This window comes from Thunnus albacares, chromosome 16, assembly GCF_914725855.1.
Source record: "Thunnus albacares chromosome 16, fThuAlb1.1, whole genome shotgun sequence".
Lineage (NCBI taxonomy): Eukaryota > Metazoa > Chordata > Actinopteri > Scombriformes > Scombridae > Thunnus > Thunnus albacares.
The window spans coordinates 27,287,197-27,312,601 of record NC_058121.1 but is presented as its reverse complement, the minus strand read 5'-3'; the positions used below and the strand labels follow the sequence as shown (position 1 = coordinate 27,312,601).

Sequence of the window (25,405 nt, the reverse complement as noted above, 5' to 3'; positions counted from 1 at the left end):
TTATTTAAATTTACATAATGGTTCAGTTTAAATAGAAGATCAAATTTTTAAGATGTTAAGAGTGAATCAGCCAGTGTTGGATTTTTAATGTTATATTAAATATGTTTTAACTATAAAGCTCCACAAGATGCTTAATATGGGTCAGCATAAAATCTATGTGGTCAAATCCCATCAAAACTGTTAACATTCAAGATTTGAATGTTTGAAAGTATGTTTTTAAAGTGTTAACTATGGTTTAAAATAAATATTTAAATTGTATTTAAATATTTTAAAACCATCTGTATGTCTACATTTGGGATTTTACCTCATAAACATCATCCTTATGCCTGCAGTTTGGTGTCACTACGACTTTCACATTATATTAATCTCAGCACAGATGTAATAAATGGTGTCTGACCTCAGAGCCTCCAGTCTACAATGTGGACTCTCCAGAAAATCACACAGCAACTTCACTCCTGAATCCTGCAGCCTGTTTTCATCCAGGTCTAGCTCTCTCAGATGGGAGGGGTTGGATTTCAGAGCTGAGACCAGAGAAGCACAGCTGATCTTTGTCAACTTGCAGTCCCACAATCTGAATAAAGAATAAAGAAAAAGTATAATATAGAAGACAGAGTTCCTTACACACACATACATACACAAACCTATATCAGCATTAATGTCAGGTTCCTCATGATAATCCTTTCATCACTCATATTTGTAACCTGGAGTATCTGTGGAATTGGTTCTCAGGGAAAAAAAATAAAAATATTGAAGCACTTGGCCAAACTACAAGCCCACACAAGCTTATTACAAGAAACACACAAAATAATTTCATTCTTCATTTATAAACACAGGAAGGAAAAGGAACAAGAAGCTGAAGTGGAACAGACTGAACTAAGAAAGTATAAATTCAAACTAAATGAAAGAAAACTCAATTCCTGATACAGAGACTTCGACAAGAAAACTTCTACTATAAAAAAATCTGGTAAATACTTTGCAAATCAAATAAAACAAAATAAAGAAAAAGCAACAGGCTCCACTATTAAGGACACAAACTCACCTGAAGAGATAAATAAAATCTTCAGAAGTTTTTACACCAATCTATACTCATCAGAAAAGGACCCAAGTTGAGAGAACATCAACTCATTTATCAACACCATTGACCTACCACAAATTAATAAAGAACAAACCAGCATATTTGATTCACCAATAACAGGATGAACTTCTCACTGCCCTCAATCTTATGCCAAATAACAAAGCACCAGGGCCCAATGGCTTCCCTGCTGAGTCCTATAAACACTTCTGGTCCAGTCTACCTATGCTTTTCAACAAATTGATAACTGAAATAAAACAAAATTTAAGATATATATATATATACACACATTTGAAATCGAAGATGGTTGTAATGTTGAAAAAGTTTAAATTCATATCAATAATAACAAAATCCTGTGGAATCCTGTGGACCCTGCCAACCTGACCCTGGTGACCAACTCTAGAGCACCCTGACGGTGCCCCGATGCCACTTCACTGCCAGTGGCAGAGACGGATGTATAGCCAGCCCTCCCCCACCCCCCACCCCTCCACTGACTTGATTATTATTACTATTATTAATAACAACAACAACAACAATAATAATAATAACAATAATAATAATAATAATAATAGTGGCAAAAGTAGGATTAGTATTAGTATTAGCATTAATATACATTTATTTAGTTTTTTTCTCACTCATTCACCCTTCAGACTGACATTGTGGATCATAGACATATGCACACACACTTATATCACAAAACAACAAACAACTAACTGTTGTGTTATCTGTTAGTGTTTTTTCTTTTGTCTTGCAATTTAAAAAAAGAAAAGAAAGTTCCTGCTTAGAATCATTCGGTGTTTCACAATCTGTTCAGAGATAAGAACATTTAGAATGATCTTACCATTAATGACAACATGCTGCTACTTCAATTAAGATGTAGTGAATTCCCCTCTTAAACTCTGCAGCTCCACCAGTGACTCCATCTATACAAACTCATGTTATGCAGCCAAACATAAGTAATTGGCTGGACTTGTTATGGTCAATGTGTGAAATTGTGGCCAAAGATCACTGACATTTATTTCAGATTCTACTCAACATCCTTAAGTTTACAAAGATACCAAATATGTCAGCCTAGAATTTGGAGAAATGTGAACATATTAATTCTCCAGATTTCTACAATATTTCTATTTTATGGAATGATGAAGCCATAAAAATCATGACATCTTTAGTTTTAATATTTCAGTTAGTGTAAACATGATATATCATTATACAGGTTTGGAACAAGCAGATACTGAATGTATTTTATTGTTCAATAATGTGGACAATGTGTATGTCTTTGTCTTTATTTATATTAACATAAATGTTAAATTTAAGTTGAAGATCAAATGTTTAAGATGTTAAGAGTCAGACAGCTAGTGCTGGATTTTTAATGTTATATTAATTATTATTTTAAATATGAAGCTCAACAAGATGCTCAGTGTGGATCGGCATAAAATCTATGTGGTCAAATCCCATCAAATCTGTTAACATTAAAACTAAAATTTGAATGTTTGAAAATATGTTTCTGAAGTGTTAATTATGATTTAAAATTAAACATTTAAGTAGTATTTAAATATTTGAAAACAACATCTGAATGTCAATCTGAAGGGGATTTAAACTCATAAACATCATTCTTATGTCTGCAGTTTAGTGTCACCACAACTTTCACATATTAATTTCAGCAAAGAAGTAATAAATGGTGTCTAACCTCAGAGTCTCCAATCTACAATGTGGACTCTCCAGAAAATCACACAGCAGCTTCACTCCTGAATCCTGCAGCTTGTCACTCATATCCAGCTCTCTCAGATGGGAGGGGTTGGACTTCAAAGCTGAGGCCAGAGAAGCACAGCTGATCTCTGACAAACTGCAGTGCCACAATCTGAATAAATAATAAATGATATCACTTTAGAAGATAATTATTTAAAATATTTTAAATATGAAGCTCAACAAGATGCTGAGTGTGGATCAGCATAAAATCTATGTGGTCAAATCCCATCAAAAAGGTTATAATTAAAACTAAAATTTGAATGTTTGAAGGTAGTTTTTTAAGTGTTAACAATGGTTTAAAATTAAATATTTAAATAGTATTTAAATATTTGAAAACAACATCTGCATGTCTAAATCTGAAGTGGATTTTACCTTATAAACATCATCCTAGTGTCTGCAATTTAGTTTCACCACAACTTTCACATCATATTAATCTCAGCACAAAAGTAAAAAGTGGTGTCTGACCCCAGAGTATCCAATGTACAGTGTGGACTCTCCAGAAAATCACACAGTAGCTTCACTCCTGAATCCTTCAGCTCATTGGAGTTAAGGTGCAGCTCTCTCAGATGGGAGGAGTTGGACTTCAGAGATGAGGCCAGAGAAGCACAGCTGATCTCTGACAAACAACAGCCACCCAATCTAAATAAAGAATAAATGGTGTCACTTTAGAGGATAATTATCCTGCTTGAAATCATTGTTTCATAATCTGTTTAGAGAAGAAGGTTTAGAATGTAGAAATTCAAACAATGGAGACTCCAAACACCTGAACCCAACAGGATGCAGGTTAAAAACTGTAAAATACCAACTGTGAAAAAGAGCTCTAATTAATATTAACGACAACATGCTGCAAAATTTTGTGATTTTGATTTAAAAGACACATTTTTTAAAATTTTAATTATACCTATTCTGATTATCTGTTAACTCTGCCTGCTCTTTTATCTGTTTCTATCTATGGATGTCTGCAAACATATGGTCTCATCCATATATTTAGGTGGGATTTGCATGCTAGGCTAATAGGCTGTCAGCTGTGTGACTTTATATCCATGCCATAATGTCTTTCAGAACACACAAACACCATAAACACACCTGCCCAGCATGGTGCTGTTAAACTAGAAACACCACAGCTACACCTAAACTAAAACAACCAAGTTGCCAGAATAAAATGTTGGCACACACAGACACACACACACACACACACACACACAGACACACACACACACACACACACACACACACACACACACACACACACACACACACACACACACACACACACACACACACAGACGCAGACACACACACACACACACACATACACATACACATACACATACACATACACACACAGCATTGGAGGGGCATTGTGTTGTGGGTGGACTTGGCGCATTTGGACTGACTCTGTCAGTCATTTTGTAGGATTTGTGGAAAGGTTGTACTTAGGATGAAAGCTGCGATTTGTGTTAAAGAAAAAAAAATGTTTTACACAATATGCAAATCAAATGTAACTTTTTCAGGCTTCTCAGGTTTGGGTTGCAGCCGACCGGCAGCAATTTGAAATGGAATGAAGTCCACCGATAGCAGACAGCCCAAAACAGGAGTCGAATGCACCACATTTGCCCACAACACAATGCACTTCCTAAGTGTTCCACTATCCAAACCTAACGAAAACCCTTTCTTTCTCAGAATTGTAGGAGAAATAATTAAAACTGATGGCTTTAATATTAACCCATCGTATTGTTGAGTTATCAAGGACACTTTCCTGTTTTTGTGTTGAGAGATGTTAAAGGTATCATTAAAAGAAAACCTTAACACAGTGACAGTGAGGAAAATAGTTTACTTCCAGGAAGTGGGTCCTACGGTCTGCCCATCGGACTGATGCAGACTGATAAAATATATATCTACAATATTTCTATTTTATGAAATTATGAAGCCATAAAAATCATGACATTAATATTTCAGTTAGAGTAAACATCACATGTCATCATAAAGGTTTGGAACAAGCAGATACTGAATGTATATTATTGTTTAATAATGTGGACAATGTGAATGTCTTAGTTTTTATTTAAATTACCATCAAGATTCAATTTAAGTTAAAGATCAAATTTTTAAGATGTTAAGAGTGAATCAGCCGGTGTTGGTTATTAATGTTATATTAAACGTTTTAAATATGAAGCTCAACAAGATCAGCATAAAATCTGTGGATCAGATCGAACAGGTCGTCAAATTCCTTCAAAACTGTTAAGATCAAAACAAAGATTTGAATGTTTGAAAGTATGTTTTTAAAGTGTTAACCATGGTTTAAAATTTCATATTTAAATTGTATTTTTAATATTTGAAAATAACATTTACATTTCTAAATCTTGGATTTTACCTCACAAACATCATTTTAACGTCGGGAGTTTAGAGTCACCACAACTTTCACATCATAATCTCGGCACAGAAGTAAAAAATGGTGTCTGACCTCAGAGTCTTCAGTCTACAGTGTGGACTCTCCAGAAAATCACACAGCAGCTTCACTCCTGAATCCTGCAGCTCGTTGTCACTCAGCTGTAGCTCTCTCAGATGGGAGGGGTTTGACTTCAGAACTGAGGCCAGAGAAGCACAGCTGATCTCCGACAAACTACAGCGATACAGACTGAATAAAGAATAAATGTCACTTTAGAAGACAATGTTCCTGCTTGAAATAATTCAGTGTTTCATAATCTGTTCAGGGCTGAAGAAGGTTTAGTATGTAGAAGTTTTTATATCTATCTGCTGAGAGTATAATAATGGACTGCTCAGAACATAACTTTATACTTTACCTCAAACAGCTCTCTGTGTCTGTTACTGGTACTGTACCCACTTGCAAGTGTAATATTAAATCCAGGAAGACATCTCCTGGTTTGTGAGTCTTTTATTACAGAAACTACCACCCCAAATGTGAACATATAAATTCTACAATGTTTCCATTTTATGGATGATGATGAAGTCATAAAAAACATGTCATCTTTAGTTTTAATATTTCAGTCAGTGTAAACATCACATATCATAAAGGTTGGGAACAAGCAGATACTGAATGTATTTTTCATTGTTTGATAATGTGGACAACATGAATCTCTTTGTCCTTATTTAAATTAACATAAAGGTGAAATGTAAGGTGAAGATCGTGTTTAAGATGTTATGAGTGAATCAGTCAGTTTTGGACTTTTAAATATGTTTTAAATGAGAAGCTCAACAAGATGCTCCCTGTGGATCAACATAAAATCTATTTGGTCAAATCCCATCAAAACTGTAAACATTAAACTAAAATTTGAATGTTTAAAAGCATGTTTTTAAAGTGTTAACTATGGATTAAAATTAAATATTTAAACAGTATTTAAATATTTAAAAACAACATTTAAACAACTTTCACATCATATTAATCTCAGCACAGAAGTAAAAAATGGTGTCTGACCTCAGAGTCTTCAGTCTACAGTGTGGACTCTCCAGGAAATCACACAATAGCTTCACACCTGTATCCTGCAGCAGCTCGTTGTTAGCCAGATCCAACTCTCTCAGATGGGAGGGGTTTGACTTCAGAGCTGAGGCCAGAGAAGCACAGCTGATCTCTGACAAACGACAGCCACCCAATCTGAATAAATAATAAATTATGTCACTTTAGAAGACAATGTTCCTGCTTGAAATCTTTCAGGGCCCTATTTTAACAACGCAAGTGCAATGACAATAGCAAGGTGATAGGTCTGTTGGTGCATGGATTGTGTGGGTATCTCCATGTGCACCTGCTACTTTGGTTCATGTATGTGCAGCAGCGCGATGTGCAAAAGGACTGGGTGAAGATGACTACACTGTAGATCAGCAGGTGTGGTGATTATTAAATACTCTCTCAGCCAGTAACATCACTACTCTCATAGATCTGAAACAGTTGTGCCAATCACAGTTAAACATCATAAACAACAGCTCAACAAATGGAAAGCTTTTCTTCAGGAAATGTCTTGATGGTTCAGAGCATCACAACATGAACACACATCCCCACAAATCTGCAGCCAAAGACATGGAGTAGTTTTTTTCTTCAGTTAGTTAGTGCAATAACAATAGAATTTATTTAGAAAATAAAGAAATTAATTTGGTGAAGCCATTTATATGATTATATCAGACCGACATTATTTCAGCAATAATTCTAATGAATCTCACCTTGTACAGTGGCACATAGTTTAGTAATGAATGTTATGCAACAGTGTTTAGTTTGATCCTGTTGATAAAATCACCAAAACAGCAGCGAATTGACGTTGCGCCACAAATAGACATGATTCTGAGACGTCTGTTTTCAGCGCAACTAGGACCAAATTTCCACCAAAATACAACTGGCTTTGCACTGCTTCATTTGAATGAATCTCCCACCTGTCTGCACCTCTCCTCCAACTTGTGCACCATGCACTCTGCGGCAAAATGCCACACAGACGAGCAAAGCAAGTTTCAAGGTCAGGAATATACCAAACTGTCAGGGCACTGCTTGCGCTGGTCGTTGTGCCTCCACGAAAATATGGCCAAGTGTCTTTCATAATCTGTTCAACGCTGCTAGAATGTATAAGTTTAGAAAATGGAAACTCCAAACACCTGAACCCAACAAGACGCGGGTTAAAAACTGTTAAATACAAACAGTGAAAAAGAGCTTTCATTACTATTAATGACAACATGCTGCTACTTAAATAAAGATGTTGTGACTTTACCTCTAAAACTCTGCAGCTCCACCAGTGACTATCTATACCAACTCATATTTTTCAGCCAAACACAAGTAAAAAACACTGACATTTATTTCAGATTCTATTCAAATATAAAAAGTTTACAAAGATACCAGATATGTCAGGATGGGTTTTGGAGAAATATGAACATATTTATTCTCCAAACATCTACAATTTCTATTTTATGGAATGATGAAGCCATAAAAGCCATGTCATCTTTAGTTTTGATATTTCAGTCAATGTAATCATCATATATCATCATAAAGGTTTGGAACAAGCAGATAATGTATTTTATTGTTTAATAATGAGGACAATGTGAATGTCTTTGTTTTGATTTGAATTAATATAAAGGTTCAATTTAAGTTAAAGATCAATTTTTTAAGATGTTATGAGTCAATTAGCGAGTGTTGGATATTTAATGTTATATTAAATATGTTTTAGATATAAAGCTCCACAAGATGCTTAATGTGGATCAGCATAAGATCTATGTGGTCAAATCCAATCAAAACTGTAAAGATTAAAACTAGGATTTGAATGTTTGAAAGTATGTTTTTGAAGTGTTAACTATGGTTCAAAATTAAATATTCAAATAGTATTTATATATTTGAAAACAACATTTAAATGTCTAAATCTGGGATTTTACCTCATAAACATCATCTTTATGTCTGCAGTTTAGTGTCAACACAACTTTCACATCATATTAATCTCAACACAGAAGTAAAAAATGGTGTCTGACCTCAGAGTCTTCAGTTTACAATGTGGACTCTCCAAAAAATCACACAGCAGCTTCACATCTGAATCCTGTAGCATGTAGTTGTTATCCAGCTCTCTCAGGTGGGAGGGGTTGGACTTCAGAGCTGAGATCAAAGAAGCACAGCTGATCTCTGGCAAACTCCGGCGACACAATCTGAATAAAGAACAAATCATGTAGATAAAAATCCATTACAATCCATCAGATGTGTTCAGGGTTTAAATGTATAATTCAACATTGTGATGTTGATTTTCCCTAAAATGAGCAGAGTAACTTTGTTATTGTGTTATTATGGATCATCATAATGTCAGCCTTCAACAAACATCATCCAAATGTCACCACAACATTCAAACACCTATTCATGTCAACACTGATCCATAAAATGCTGCTAACCTTGATCAAATTAAACATGTTGGATTAAAAAGCTTGTGCATTACTTTTATTTATCTTTTTCCTGTAAATGGTAAGAATCATATGTAATTTCATTAAAAACACTACAGAACTTGAGTAAATACCGAAAAATATTTTTGGGTTTTTCCTCCTTCTGAGGCTTTTATTTCTAGCCACAGATTTTCTCTCATCATCAATGCTGACTGATTGTGATCAGTGCCAAATTCGCACAAGGCTGACTCTGTGTTCCGTCTTCTGTATGTTATCCATGTCATTCTTTCATTTTTTAATCTCAGAGGAACTGTTTACCCAGAAGTTGTTCACCTTTACTCCACTACTCCTAACTACACCTTGAATCATCTCTTTAACTGGATCAAATGTGCAGTGAGCACAGTGAGAAACATGTTCTCCTAATCCAAAATGTAACCTAGAATCATCCTTTACAAATATTCATGCAGTGCCATATTTATGCTCCTGTTTACTGGTGGTGCAACTTCACTTTCTGACGGGAAGCATCATGCACATGTTGAAGTGACGTCTCGTTGTTGTCCACAACTCAAGAACCAACAGCATTTAGAAATATGATTTACTGTCTATGTAGGCCTGTATGAGAGTTTTAATATATATATATATATATACAAACAGTGAATATATATATATATATATATATATATATATATATATATATATATGTGTGTGTGTGTGTGTGTGTGTTATTCCTGAAAATGCATTCAACTTCTTGAACTTGAACTATTTCATTTGGTTTACAGTTTTGAGTATCACAAACATATCAAAAATTATAAAAATGAATTTGCTCTTACAGAGAATTGTCCGATATTTCCACCTGTTTTCTTACAGATGTTAGTCCCTTTTGAACAGTGTTTGTGATTTGTGAAAAACAAATTAATCAAACTAAATCTAAAACTTTTGTTGTGGAAAGCAGTCAATGAACTGACCTCAGAGACTCCAGTCTACAGTTTGGACTCTCCAGTCCAGCAGACAGCACCTTCACTCCTGAATCCCGCAGGTCAATGTCATTAAGATCCAGTTTTCTGAGATGGGAGGGGTTGGACTTCAGAGCTGATGCCACAACTTCACAGTGAATCTCTGAGAGTCCACAGTGAGTAAGTCTGTGAAAAATAATAATAAAATCAAAAATAAAAGTCAAACACTTTACTATGCATTTTGATCACTTAACAGTAGAAAAGTAGAAAACAAAGTGGAAACATGTTGATGAGTAAAAACTGAACATGTTTGTTTAGGATTTGGGTAAGGGACAGGGTATGCTGTGTTGCAGTGTCTTTAAAAGAGTACACTTTAATTTTTAAAAAAATAAAAAAAGAGGCTAACGGTTGAGTTAGCAATTCTGATCCAATACACTTTTTGTCAAATTCAGTGAATATCTCCTCATGGTCTGCTGGCTGTCTGTGCTGTGGGTGCGCTGAAAAAAAATCTGGTGTACATACACACCACTGGCTCTGTAAATGGGCATGTAAATACAGTGGCTTGGAGTGAGCCATACAACACTATTCCAGAGCAATCAGCATGGGACGTTGGTGTTTGTGCATATGACAGGGGGAAGTCATCAGAGCAAGCTGTCTGTTTGAGGACATGACAGTCTCCCATCTCCAGCACCCATTGAGTGGTGGGGGAGGGCTGGGGAACTGGAGAGAGAGAGGCTGTGGCCAATTCACATGGAAAATGTTTTCTCACGGATCAGATACGCTTCCATTTTATTAAATGTGTCAATCCACACTGAATCCAAGACAATCTCATGGAGACCCCCTGCTTTTTTACACTCTGAGTCTGTTTCTGCTGCATTTAATGAAGTGTAATCTGAGAAGGCAGCTGTTTACATCACACAAATATCCCACTGTATATGTGATTTGAGTTTATTAACCATATCAATGAACCAATAAATACAAACACCGTTGATTTCATCCCATGGAGCCACCATGCAAACTATTTTGGTTCAGTACATTTCTGCTGTCAGTCAGCCTGGTGAAGACATTTTGTCCAACTGCTGTCCTCTCAGCTCCCTGGGAGCTGCATCTGACAGTCAGCTGCTTCTGTGGACAGAGACACTGAACGCAGGTTGAGTGAGAAGTGGGAGGCCGCAGAGAGGCAGTGAGTGTGGATGGACTGATGTGCTCACATGAGACCAAATTTTTTTCCACTCATGATAATTTGTGAGAGAAACAGAAGTGATTGTGCAGCTGACGCATCACTCTGGATACTGCCATATTTCTCTTCTGGTCTTTGCCTTGGAATATATGTGCATCTATGAATTTGGGGGGGCGGAGCTTCTGAAGGAGCACAAAGGGAAGGGTGTATTTGTTTGGGAACTTCCGGTTTTTGATGGAGATGCTATGCAGTTTAAAACATTTATAAAGGTGTTTGAGCATTGCGTGGAAGCAAAAACTAAAAGTAAGGGGGACTGTCTGTATTATCTTCAGCAGTTTACGAGGGGACAGCCAAGGGATCTTGTATGCAGCTGCCTTCACATGACTCTAGAGAGAGGTTATCATGTAGCCACGCATCTGCTCAAGGAGGATTTTGGATATGGATTAAAGGTAACAGCGGCCTACATGGAAAAGATCAGTGGAAGGCCAATGGTCAAGTCTGAGGACATTAGAGGACTCCAAGCTTATGCACTTTTCATACGCAAATGTTCCAATGCTATGAAGGAACTACAATACTTGGGAGAGCTAAACACACAAGCAAATTTGAAAACTCAAATTTGAAAACCCAGAGAAAAATTGGATAGTAAAGTCCTGTGAAATTTTGGACAGAGACAATTAAGAACTTGTCTCATTGACAGTGTCAAGTTCATTGAGCAACAGGTCAGCTATGCTTCAGATCCAGTCTTTTGGTGACATAAAGGACACTCTGCTTGGTAAAGGTTGAAACACAATCAAGTCATAACACAAGCCAAGGGGACACAGTTTTGCCATTACTGTCACTATGGTTGAACCAGATAACACCAAGATACAGGTGCATCAGCAAAATATATCATCTACAAAAGAAAATCAAACCAAAGAAAATCCTACTTCCTGTTTGTACTATAACTATGGGCATACATTGGGGCATTGCCCACAGCGGCAAAAGAAAACACATCGGTAAAAGCTGGACTTTCTATAGGAGAAAGGAGCCTGCTTTGGTTGCCTTTGCACAGGGCACAAGAACAAGGATTGCCACAGGCGCATGACTTGCAAACATCCCAGTGTTTTACACATCAGGGAAAAGGAAAAGGTTATCAAACCAAGAGGACAGCCCAAGGAATGTTGATCCATCACACTCATTTTAACTTGTGCTCATAAAAGGGCTGATAATAGTGACAGCATCCTTTCTATACTCCCTGTCCAAGTAAGAAGCACACAAGGAAATAAGATCATTCAAACATATGCATTTTTGGATCCAAGATACATTCTGTTCTGGAAAACTGATGAATAAACTGAACATTAATGGGTTAGTGGGAAAGTCAGCTCTAAGTTACCAACTTAAAGGTTTGGAAAATTGCACCTTTAACTGACAACAAGTTTTATGAAATGTGTTTTCCCAGAATTAAATGCCAGTGTCTACAGACAACATCATCGATGATGAGGAGTTGGCTAAAGGACATTACCTGAGACGGATCCAAAACCCTCACATTGAATGTGAGGTGAAGTGTTTAACCATCTAATTTGTTCTTATTTGTGCTTAATTGTGTGGCTAGACAAAATAGTGGACTTCATCAAAAGGAAATGCCAAACCCTTAAAAAATGGACACAAAATATCTCTTTTTTACTGGATGAATTAGTGGAAAAGGGAAAGTGACATTTCATGCCAGCATACCTTTTCTTGGTTGTGGAATTCTAGGCGCCCTGTGAAACACATTGAATGATTTTGTATTTTGTTTGTTTTCAAAGACTTTTTACAAAATGTGTTTGAGACTACAATAAGGTCATATGTCAATTGATGATCTTTGGTATGGCACAGGTAAATTTTGGTGTATTGGAAACTGACTATTGTTTCTAAATAAAAACAAAAGGAAAGGATATTGCATTTTTGAGGGTCTTAGGTTGCTCGAAAACTCACAAAAATTGGGACAAACATCAGAAATGGCAAAAATTGCAAAGTTCTGTAGTGATTGGGCTCAGGAGAGGCCAGTGGGCTCCATAGCGCCCCCAAACACAGGGCCATTTTGGAATAAAGTTTCTTTGATGTTCATGAAAGTTGGTCAGTTCATTGCTCTCATAATTCTTGACATAGTACATATTTTTTCAAATTTTTTCGACCAACGAGAAGTCAGCCATTTTGGATTTTAGGCAGCAATTTTCATTCCTTTAAATTTGATGTGTATGTATGAAATTTTGCAGGCAGATATACAATCTCCAGACTTAAAAAAAGCCTCTTGGAGCCAAACCTTAAGTCCAACAGGAAGTCAGCCATTTTGAATCTATGTTGCATTTTATTCGCAAAGTAAAGCCACAGACAAGTGTTGTATTTTAACGAACTCCAGTGTTTCCCCATTGTGAACACTGCTGCAAAAATTTCACACGATCATTAATATCAATGGGCTACTAATGATTTTCACTCGCACACTGTGCAAGCACAATAACACCCTAAGTCACTGTGGAATTGTGTTTGGGCCAATTGTGTGTGTGTGTGCAGTGAGTGTGTAAATGAGCATGTGTAGTTGAGCGAGTGGCAGAAAAATGACGGTGAATACGAGTGGAGCAGAGGAAAAGGTTAGCATTAAGTTGTCAATCTGGCAGTAAATGTACAGTACAGGCTACAGTATATCAGTTAACAAATGCTGCAGCTCCTCAAGACCAAGAAAATACCCATCTACCGAAGGGGGTAAGCCCCGAAGTTAGCAACAACACATTAGCCTAACCTGACCAGGCTTACTTAAGGTGGACTGACTTTTAAGGTGGACTAACAATTCTCATTTTAGTCAATCTCTGCTGTTCTTTAATGGAGAACGGAGAAATGTCTGGCTGATGAGTGTCTTGAGTATTTCATATGACAGCCCCCCCCTCCCCCCCCCTCCCCCCTTGTAGTGAAGCACTACTCATGTGTGTATCATTACTGTAATACTGACAGTTTTAGATGAGAAGGCAGCTTTATTATGTTGATAATCACATCTGGACTTACCGAGCCTTTCTGCAGTTCCTCACAGCCGGGATCAGTCTCAGTCGTCCCATCCATGAAGTGTTATACTTCTCCAGGTCCAACTCATCTAGAACCTCCTCTGACATCTGTAGCATGTAGGCCAGAGCTGAGCAGTGGATCTCAGAGAGTTTTCTCTTTGATCTTTTCTCTGACTTCAGGAACTCTTGGATCTCCTGATGTACTGAGCGATCGTTCATCTCCATCAGACAGTGGAAGATGTTGATGCTTCTGTCAGGAGAGATTTCATCAGTGTTCATCTCCTTCAATTTCTCAATGGCTCTCTGGATGATTTCTGGATTGTTCTTTGTCCAACCCAGCAGGGCTCCAAAGAGACTCTGGTTGGACTCCAGAGAGAGGCCATGAAGGAAGCGAACAAACAGGTCCAGGTGTCCATTTTCACTGTGCAGAGATTTATCCATGGCTCCCATCAGGAAGATATCCAGGGATGAGTCACTGGAATAGTTTCCTAGGAAGTCCTCCAGTGCCTCTGTGTTGCTGTTGGTGTAACAGTGGTACATGTAGACTGCAGCAAGAAACTCCTGAATGCTCAGATGAACAAAGCAGTAGACTGTTTTCTGGAAGAGCACACTCTCTCTTTTGAAGATCTCTGTACAAAATCCTGATAACAGTGAGGTCTCTGTGACATCAAGACCACACTGCTCCAAGTCTTCTTGGTAGAACATGATGTTTCCTTTCTCCAGATGTTCAAACGCCAGCCTCCCGAGCTTCAGAAGAACTTCCCTGTCAGCCTGTGTCAGCTCCTTTGGACTCGTCTCATGTCCCTCATCATACTTGTACTTCTTTCTCTTTGTCTGAACCAGCAGGAAGTGTGAGTACATGTCAGTCAGGGTCTTGGGCAGCTCTCCTCTCTGGTCTCTAGTCAACATGTGCTCCAGAACTGTAGCAGTGATCCAGCAGAAGACTGGGATGTGACACATGATGTGGAGGCTCTTGGATGTCTTTATGTGTGAGATGATTTTGCTGGACAGCTCTTCATCACTGAATCTCCTCCTGAAGTACTCCTCCTTCTGGGCGTCAGTGAAGCCTCGTACTTCTGTTACCCTGTCAACACAGGGAGGGGGGATCCGATTGGCTGCTGCAGGTCGGGAAGTTATCCAGACGAGAGCCGAGGGAAGCAGATTCCCCTTAAAGAGGTTTGTCAACAGCACGCTGACTGATGACTTCTGTGTGATATCAGACACAACCTCATTATTCTTGAAATCCAGTGAAAGTCTGCTTTCATCCAGGCCGTCAAAGATGAACAAAACTTTACAGACAGTGAGATTCTCTGCTGTGACCTTCTGTAATGTTGGATGGAAAACATGGATTAGCATGAGGAGACTGTACTGCTCATCTTTGATCAAGTTCAGCTCCCTGAACGAAAGCAGAATCACCAGACTGACATCTTGGTTTTCCAAACCCTCTGCCCAGTCCAGAGTGAACTTCTGCACTGAGAAGGTTTTTCCAATGCCAGCGACGCCATTTGTCAGAACGACTCTGATGATGTCTTTCTGTTGGTCGGGTAAGGCTTTAAAGATGTCGTGACACTTGATTGGAGTGTCATGGAGGGTCTCCATCTTGGAAGCTGTCTCAAGCTGCCTCACTTCATGTTGGGTATTAACCTCTTCACTCTGTCCCTCTGTGATGTAGAGCTCAGTGTAGATCCTGTTGAGGAGGGTTTCATGTCCTGCTTCATCAATTCCTTCAGTCACACATTCACATCTCCTCCTCAGACTGATCTTATGGTTATCTGAAACCTCCCGGAGAGCAACAATCACTAAAAAAGAGAAAAATGTGAGACTAAACAAAGACAATCTGACAATTATTCATTATTACAAACACAAAAACAATCAGTCTTACTTTGCACAGTGCTGGTTTGACTCTCTGTCTGCAGTCCAGGTCTTGTTCTGGACCTTTCTGCACACTGGGGACAGGAGGTGTCTCCTGATGAAGCAGACTGGTCTCCGTATGTGATGCACTGTCTGCAAAACCAGTGTCCACAGCTGTTAGAGACTGGATCCTTCAGGACTTCCTGACACAAAGAACAGCAGGACTGCTGCTCCTCCACAGAACCACCACTCCTCTTCTTCTCTCTGTAAAAAAGCAATTCTTTACAATTTAAATGTCATGGTCACAAGTTGTCATTTGTGTTTTGATGATATATATATATATATATATATATATATATATATATATATATATATATATATATATATATACACACATACACATACGGGTCAATGACGTGACATGCTGATTTTTGTGTCCAAGGGCACTATTTTGGTTTTAAATAATTTTAAATGATTCATAATAAGCATCATTTTATTCTATGAAACCTATTTAATTTGAACATATTTCCAGTTTATCATATAAATTATATATATTTTATGTTTTTCCATCTCAAACCCTCAAAATGTCAGGTAGGACAACCGTCCGAGCAAGTTAACACTATATGAAATGTATTAAATATGCAATTTAAAATATGAATTAATATAACATTAATATGGGGGCATAATGTTATATTGAAAACCTTTCAAATAAACAAAGTTTAATAGTTTAATTGTTCTTAAATTGTTTGGAATATTAAAAACAACTTTGTCCGGAAATCTGTATATCTGAAATGTCAGGGTGGCGCAACTGCATTCATACAACTTTTATTTTGAATTGAAGAGAGAGATGAGTGAACAGGATATTGCATCATCTAAAGGATCCCAAATGACCTTGACTAATGAGTGAAAGGTATGTAAATCTCTGTCATATATTGCTAAAAAATAGCTTTTCTCTTCATAGTTAGACTTGTACTCTTTACATGTCAGGTGGTACAACCAATATAAAACTAAGAAAAAGTTGTTTTAATATAAAACTCTTTATTGTATTGTAAAAATGAATGAATGAACTAGCTAGCAAAGTCAAAAGGTTAAATAGGTGTCCAAGTAGATGCCTGAATAACTGGGAAATAATAGAAAATGTCAGGTGGCGCAACCAGTAAGTCAGGTGGCGCAACCAGAAAGAATGTCCTTTCTTGATTAAATAAACATGATAAACTGAGATATACAAATGTATGTCATTAAAGATATTAAAGATATTGTACATTAATAGTTACTATACACTATAAACACACACTATATAATATTTTTTTATTAAAGATATTAAATATATTTATTAAATGCACATTAATATAACACTGAGTATATATATTATTACATTTTTAAAATATCCCTTTCAATGATTTTAGATGCCACTATCAAGCAAAGAAAAAGCGGCACGCCACAGGGAGCGCGTTAAAAATGATCTGACTGCAAGAGAAAGATATCTTGCAAAACCTGACAAGGTCTCTGCTATCAGTAACCAGTTCACTGAGCCTGACCAACCCAGTCTACAGCTGCCAACTAACAGGGCCACACTGTCCTCATTCTCCCCTATGACCAAGGAGGAAGTCTCCAAACTTCTTCTAAACTCTCGTCCCTCTACCTGTCCACTGGACCCAATACCATCCAACCTGCTTCAGAATATTTCCCCTGCACTTAATTCCGCGGTCACACACATCATCAACTCCTCACTTACAATTGGTGTTTTCCCAACCGCCTTTAAGCAAGCTTGAGTCACCCCTCTGCTCAAAAAACCTACACTCAACCCAGCTCTGGTTGAAAACTACAGACCGGTTTCACTCCTGCCCTTCCTGTCAGAAGCACTTGAGCGCACAGTCTTTAATCAAGTCTCTGAATTCCTCTTTGCAGTAAGTTTTGAATTTGAGCAGGTCATCACAATATGAATATTTAATTTTCCCCCACATTCAAACGAAAGTTTGAATTTCAAATAAAAAGTGACAGCCCTCGTGTGTGTACGCATATTTCTGTGTTTGTGTGTACTATGTGAATCATGTTCAGTTCAGTCTAAAGTAAAAACAGGCCCTTACTCTGTGTTTGAGGATCCAGGTTCATTACTAAAGAATAGTGGGACATCTCTGGACCGGTCACTCTTCATAGACAGACAGCTGGATACTGGAGACTCTGCTCTCTGTCTGTGGTACTGACCTCGGCAAACACAAACATGTCTTCATTCTTATCATGTCAATTACTGACCAATTCTCTGATGAAAAAGGCATTTTAGGGAACTCTCAACTGACGCCCTGCAGTGACATCAACATTTGAGCCTAAAAGGATTTAACTATTCCCTAAAAGCATCTCTCATATCAAAATTATACCATAACCAACACTGGTTCTCAGCAAGATTACTGAAAGCTTCCACCCTATATTTGAGAAAGTTAAAATTTACCTACATCAACCACCTAAAAATGACTTATTTCCCTTGATGTCAATTTTCATGGAAGACGCTAATGCAAAGTGGCTGCAGTACCAGTATCACCCCCCAGATAAACCAGATAACATGTTACAACAAAATATATGGCTTGCCCCCGTAGGTAGGTGTGTGCATGTATTGTATATGTGTATATGTTATGGTATATGTTTTGGGGAATTAGATTGGTTCTTTTGGTCATGACTTGTCAATCCCATGATGTGTCAACATTGGCAGCCAGGGGAAGGTTTGGCCATACTCTGTTTGATTGAAATGTGTTTAATAACTTCTAATAATCATGTTCAGTTCAGTCTGAAGTAAAAGCAGTCTCTTACTTAGTGTTTGAGGATCCAGGTTCATTACTGAAGAATAGTGGGACATCTCTGGACCGGTCACTCTTCATAGACAGACAACTGGATAATCACAAGGAAAACTATTTCAAACAGTCTGTTGCATTTATAGACTGTAAGTTTTGAATTTGAGCAGGTCATCACAATATGAATATTTAATTTTCCCCCACATTCAAACGAAAGTTTGAATTTCAAATAAAAAGTGACAGCCCTTGTGTGCGTATGCATATTTCTGTGTTTGTGTGTACTATGTGAATCATGTTCAGTTCAGTCTAAAGTAAAAACAGGCCCTTACTCTGTGTTTGAGGATCCAGGTTCATTACTGAAGAATAGTGGGACATCTCTGGACCGGTCACTCTTCATAGACAGACAGCTGGATACTGGAGACTCTGCTCTCTGTCTGTGGTACTGACCTCTGCAAACACAAACATGTCTTCATTCTTATCATGTCAATTACTGACCAATTCTCTGATGAAAAAGGCATTTTAGGAACTCTCAACTGACGCCCTGCAGTGACATCAACATTTGAGCCTAAAAGGATTTAACTATTCCCTAAAAGCATCTCTCATATCAAAATTATACCATAACCAACACTGGTTCTCAGCAAGATTACTGAAAGCTTCCACCCTATATTTGAGAAAGTTAAAATTTACCCACATCAACCACCTAAAAATGACTTATTTCCCTTGATGTCAATTTTCATGGAAAACACTAATGCAAAGTGGCTGCAGTACCAGTATCACCCCCCAGATAAACCAGATAACATGTTACAACAAAATATATGGCTTGCCCCCGTAGGTAGGTGTGTGCATGTATTGTATATGTGTATATGTTATGGTATATGTTTTGGGGAATTAGATTGGTTCTTTTGGTCATGACTTGTCAATCCCATGATGTGTCAACATTGGCAGCCAGGGGAAGGTTTGGCCATACTCTGTTTGATTGAAATGTGTTTAATAACTTCTAATAATCATGTTCAGTTCAGTCTGAAGTAAAAGCAGTCTCTTACTTAGTGTTTGAGGATCCAGGTTCATTACTGAAGAATAGTGGGACATCTCTGGACCGGTCACTCTTCATAGACAGACAACTGGATAATCACAAGGAAAACTATTTCAAACAGTCTGTTGCATTTATAGACTGTAAGTTTTGAATTTGAGCAGGTCATCACAATATGAATATTTAATTTTCCCCCACATTCAAACGAAAGTTTGAATTTCAAATAAAAAGTGACAGCCCTTGTGTGCGTATGCATATTTCTGTGTTTGTGTGTACTATGTGAATCATGTTCAGTTCAGTCTAAAGTAAAAACAGGCCCTTACTCTGTGTTTGAGGATCCAGGTTCATTACTGAAGAATAGTGGGACATCTCTGGACCGGTCACTCTTCATAGACAGACAGCTGGATACTGGAGACTCTGCTCTCTGTCTGTGGTACTGACCTCTGCAAACACAAACATGTCTTCATTCTTATCATGTCAATTACTGACCAATTCTCTGATGAAAAAGGCATTTTAGGAACTCTCAACTGACGCCCTGCAGTGACATCAACATTTGAGCCTAAAAGGATTTAACTATTCCCTAAAAGCATCTCTCATATCAAAATTATACCATAACCAACACTGGTTCTCAGCAAGATTACTGAAAGCTTCCACCCTATATTTGAGAAAGTTAAAATTTACCTACATCAACCACCTAAAAATGACTTATTTCCCTTGATGTCAATTTTCATGGAAAACACTAATGCAAAGTGGCTGCAGTACCAGTATCACCCCCCAGATAAACCAGATAACATGTTACAACAAAATATATGGCTTGCCCCCGTAGGTAGGTGTGTGCATGTATTGTATATGTGTATATGTTATGGTATATGTTTTGGGGAATTAGATTGGTTCTTTTGGTCATGACTTGTCAATCCCATGATGTGTCAACATTGGCAGCCAGGGGAAGGTTTGGCCATACTCTGTTTGATTGAAATGTGTTTAATAACTTCTAATAATCATGTTCAGTTCAGTCTGAAGTAAAAGCAGTCTCTTACTTAGTGTTTGAGGATCCAGGTTCATTACTGAAGAATAGTGGGACATCTCTGGACCGGTCACTCTTCATAGACAGACAACTGGATAATCACAAGGAAAACTATTTCAAACAGTCTGTTGCATTTATAGACTGTAAGTTTTGAATTTGAGCAGGTCATCACAATATGAATATTTAATTTTCCCCCACATTCAAACGAAAGTTTGAATTTCAAATAAAAAGTGACAGCCCTCGTGTGTGTACGCATATTTCTGTGTTTGTGTGTACTATGTGAATCATGTTCAGTTCAGTCTAAAGTAAAAACAGGCCCTTACTCTGTGTTTGAGGATCCAGCTTCATTACTGAAGAATAGTGGGACATCTCTGGACCGGTCACTCTTCATAGACAGACAGCTGGATACTGGAGACTCTGCTCTCTGTCTGTGGTACTGACCTCTGCAAACACAAACATGTCTTCATTCTTATCATGTCAATTACTGACCAATTCTCTGATGAAAAAGGCATTTTAGGGAACTCTCAACTGACGCCCTGCAGTGACATCAACATTTGAGCCTAAAAGGATTTAACTATTCCCTAAAAGCATCTCTCATATCAAAATTATACCATAACCAACACTGGTTCTCAGCAAGATTACTGAAAGCTTCCACCCTATATTTGAGAAAGTTAAAATTTACCCACATCAACCACCTAAAAACGACTTATTTCCCTTGATGTCAATTTTCATGGAAAACACTAATGCAAAGTGGCTGCAGTACCAGTATCACCCCCCAGATAAACCAGATAACATGTTAAAGCAAAATATATGGCTCACCCCCGTAGGTAGGTGTGTGCATGTATTGTATATATGTATATGTTATGGTATATATTTTGGGGAATTAGATTCATTTGGTCATGACATGTCAATCCCGTGGTGTGTCAAGATTGGCAGCCAGGGGAAGGTTTGGCCATATAACATGACCCTCAGTACTTATGTGCTGTATATTTGATATGTTGTGTATGTTATTTGTGCCAATAAAAAAAAAAAGAGTTGGCAAACATTCTGATCTTTGCTGGTAATTTTGCCCTCAAAATACTTCCATAAACTGCTTCACAGATGTTTTGGCGTCATTATCATCTGATCAGCATGGCTTAGCTCACTAATGTCCTTCTCCATTTTTATTTATTACCTTAGTTTATTTACTGGTCAAAGAGCGAGTGACAGGTCAATCTGATAGTGAATTTTAAGAATGCCCTCTGCTGGATCACAAGGCAAACTATTACGTCTTTGGCTTAGGCAGACTAGACGATGCTCAGCAAACTATTTCAAACGGGTTGCATTTATAGACTGTAAATTTTGAATTCCAACAGCTCATCAACAATAGGAATATTTAATTTTTACCCACATACAAACGAAAGTTTGAATTTCAAATAAAAAGAGACACGTCCTAGTGTGCCTACGAATATTTTATATTATATTATAATTATTTATTCTTTGTGTGTACTTTGTGAATTTTGGTTGTGAAAATGTCTTTTTTTATTCTATGAATCTGACCCTATGTATCTAACTGTTTCACTGAAATGTGTCTAGTAATTTCTAATAATCATGTCCAGTTCAGTTTAAAGTAAAAATAGTTTCTTACTTAGCGTTTGAGGATCCAGGTTCATTACTGAAGAATAGTGGGACATCTCTGGACCGGTCACTCTTCATAGACAGACAGCTGGATACTGGAGACTCTGCTCTCTGTCTGTGGTACTGACCTCTGCAAACACAAACATGTCTTTATTCATATCATGTCAATTACTGACCAATTATCTGATGAAAATTTTAGGAACTCTCAACTGACGCCCTGCAGTGATGTCACCATCAAGCGCTGCAGACAATATTGAAGGATGGAAGAAATACGCTGGCATCCATAAACCTCATTGTTGTGTTAATCACAAATATGCAGTTTGGTTTCATTTTTTTTACAAAGGCTCAATAGTCTCCTAAAACAGCTGTTACTGTGGATTTATCCAACAAACAGGAGGAAGTAACTGTGGGAGATGTAGGCAGAAACCTGAGAGACACACGCCATGCCAAATGAGGAGTTTTTATGACGAAAAAGCAATGTCTAGTTAGGCAATACTGACTTGAAAAGTTAAATCTGGATCCCTTGACACATCAACTCATGCGCAGAGCACAAATTCATGTTGCCCGCTTTTTGAAACTGCTAATATTACCATCCAACATGGAATCACTAACCAGCACACCTGTCCGGGCTACAGCTGTGGAAAATACCTCAACACCAAAGCAGGCTCAGCCGCTAAAAAGGAAAAGACTTTCAAGCCAAATGCTGCTAGAGAGACCTGACTTTCCTGATGCAGAATACAGTCTGATATTTACTCTTTGAACAGAAGCTGAGCTGCCTGGATAAAGTCAATAAATTAGACATAATGGAAAAGTTAAGAGAGGAAATCAGCTGTTTGAGGCCAAGCTGTCAGCACAATGGAAGCTAAAATAGACTTCCTACACAGAGATAGACTTACCCAAGGACAACCTTGAAACTATATCCTTCACCCATGCCACTGACTTAGAAAAAAGAAAACCTTCTCTGAAGCCACTACATCTAAAGTAAAATCTCAACTGAGACCCACAATTGTCAAGTTTGATATTTTCAAACAAGGGGAGATGATGAGGCATCATGCTCAACCAGTCATTACAGTATAGGCTATATACATTTACTTTCACTCTTCCTACAATGTAATATAAGTCGTGCGTGTGTGTGTGTGTGTGACAGAGGACTCATTGCATTGAAATGTGGCTAGTAAAATCTAATAATCATGTTCAGTTCAGTCTAAACTCTAAAGTCTCTTACTTTGTGTTTGAGGATCCAGGTTCATTACTGAAGAATAGTGGGACATCTCTGGACTGGTCACTCTTCATAGACAGACAGCTAGATACTGGAGACTCTGCTCTGTCCTCCTCCTCCTCCACACAAACACTCATCTTGTGGACTTCAGTCAGTCTGAAAGGTAAACCAGTGACACTGACTGTGAGATCAGAGAGCAAGATTCAAGAGAAACAAGTTTGTTCAAGAGTCACATTCAAAAAATACCAAGCAAATACCCCACACAAACAAGTTAGCACCATATTTTCTTTCCTTCTCGTTGCATCCACAGAAATTAATTCTGACTTGTCTTCAGATTGACAACTGGCTTAGAGAGTTTGACAGTAAAATAATAATAATGTTGTATTGGGCCTCAACCATGTGGTCAGACAAAGGCAGGCCTACATGTAAACTTTTAAGCCTGATCACAAGGCCGCTTTTGTCCTTTAACAGCTGAAACAAAAGAGCAGCGCCAAATGCTGCTCTCACAGACTCCATCTCCCAGCCTGCTTTTGCAGTTCGCACCTTGGTGTGAAATCTAGGAAGACCCAAACTCTCGTCTCTCATTGGCAGAGATGCACCAACACCACCTGGAGTCATGGCAATACAGCCATGACGTCACTGCAGCTTTAAGAAGCGGCTACACCTCTAATTTGACGTTCGCATTAATATGTCTAATTTGAACGTCTACAGATGACAGAATACTTTGAATAAGTATAACTTTATTTGCATAAATAGCATATGGCTATTTATGTGTATTTGCTTGCAATCTTGCTTGTATTAACAGGCGATATAACACAGTAATTAAGGCAATCACGCAAGAAATTATTCTTTTTAATCAAAGGCATGCTGACTTACTCTGTGGTTAATCCACAAAATACCTCATTTGTAATAGATGGATGTAGTTTTTTGGATAAAAAATGCAATAATACATTATGAAGGTCTAGTCTCACTTCAGTTTGTTTCCCATCATCTTTAAAGAGGGAACATATATTCCAGGAATACACCAGTAATTTTATAATTAAGAACTTGTTACCTCTCCTTTCCAGTTCCACCTGAGGTTAAAGAAGTTCATTTTAAAATGATGAATGAGATTTACCCATGTAATGACTTCTTACACCAAAGGTTTAATTTAGATTTAAATATTTTTACTTTCTGTAACTCAGATATTGAAACCATAGAAGATCTTTTTCCCTCTTGTAGATTAAACAGGACCTTTTGGGATGTTTTTCAATATTGGATAACCTCTAATGATCAAAGTATTCTGATTCTACCATATAAAAATATGACGTTTGGTCTCCAACTGGAGGACAAGAAAATAGAATTTGGGAATAATAATTTAATTATTTTGGCAAAATATTTCATACACAAATGTCGTTTTTTAAAAAAACTATTCCTACATTTGCTGCATATCTAAACGAGATAAAACTATATAAAAAATGTGTAAAATGTTGTACATTCAAAAGGCCCTGTACCTTTATGAATATCTATGTACCTTAATTCCTGATTGACCACTTGTGTTTTTTTTAAATATATTTATTTATGGGGTTTTTTGCTCAGTTGTGAACTGCAATCCCTTGAGTATGACGTGCTTTTTTGATGCAGGTGCAATTTTACAAAAAAAGAAGAGCTCACGTCCGCCATCTTGCCACCCTTACGTCATTACTGTGCTCTTTCATTGTAAAAAGTGACTGATTGAGAGAGTTAGAGCTTGAACTCAAACTTTCTTTGTTCACCTGTGAATGTTGATGTCCCTCAGATATTCGCATTCTAGGTGACCTCTTATGACACAGTGTGGTTATTGGTCCTGGTTTCCGGGTGGTGCCCCGTTATTATTCATATCACCAATAACCAGCCGTGCTCCTCCCAGCTCCAACAGATGCATTAACACTCACCATATCACAGACTTAAGTTTTCCTCCCTTTGTTCTGCTCGGGTTGTCTAAACAGACGAAAAACAGTCTGAAGCGATTTGACGTAACTGACCGAGCACTTCCCGTTATTGGGTTTCTTCCTTGTTTTCGTGCCTGGTCATTGTTGCTCCTCCCCTCT

At 37.7% G+C, this 25,405-nt stretch overlaps 1 protein-coding gene across 1 annotated transcript; it reads right to left on the bottom strand.

Moving 5' to 3' along the window:
• Positions 1–285: 285 nt before the first annotated feature.
• On the bottom strand, positions 286–25,405 carry LOC123000009 (NACHT, LRR and PYD domains-containing protein 3-like). Its single transcript, XM_044377434.1, has 20 exons — positions 25,250–25,405; positions 23,343–23,492; positions 22,128–22,247; positions 20,824–20,943; positions 20,514–20,591; positions 19,800–19,919; positions 19,490–19,567; positions 18,776–18,895; positions 18,466–18,543; positions 18,418–18,419; positions 17,751–17,868; positions 15,695–15,927; positions 13,817–15,611; positions 9,634–9,807; positions 8,273–8,443; positions 6,252–6,428; positions 5,280–5,453; positions 3,284–3,457; positions 2,760–2,930; positions 286–571 (listed from the first exon to the last, which is right to left on the bottom strand). Exons 2-20 carry the CDS (start codon positions 23,471–23,473, stop codon positions 352–354), a joined length of 4,254 nt encoding a protein of 1,417 aa, XP_044233369.1. The 5' UTR covers positions 23,474–23,492; positions 25,250–25,405; the 3' UTR covers positions 286–351.

Bases quoted from the DNA above. Each gene is read 5' to 3' on its own strand.
- LOC123000009 (XM_044377434.1), bottom strand. From the start codon at position 23,473: ATGAGTGTTTGTGTGGAGGAGGAGGAGGACAGAGCAGAGTCTCCAGTA. The intron at 19,568-19,799 runs GTAAGGGCCTGT...GTGATTATCCAG, and splicing joins CCTGGATCCTCAAACACAGA to TTGTCTGTCTATGAAGAGTG. The intron at 15,612-15,694 runs GTAAGACTGATT...TCTCTTTTTTAG, and splicing joins TCAAACCAGCACTGTGCAAA to TGATTGTTGCTCTCCGGGAG.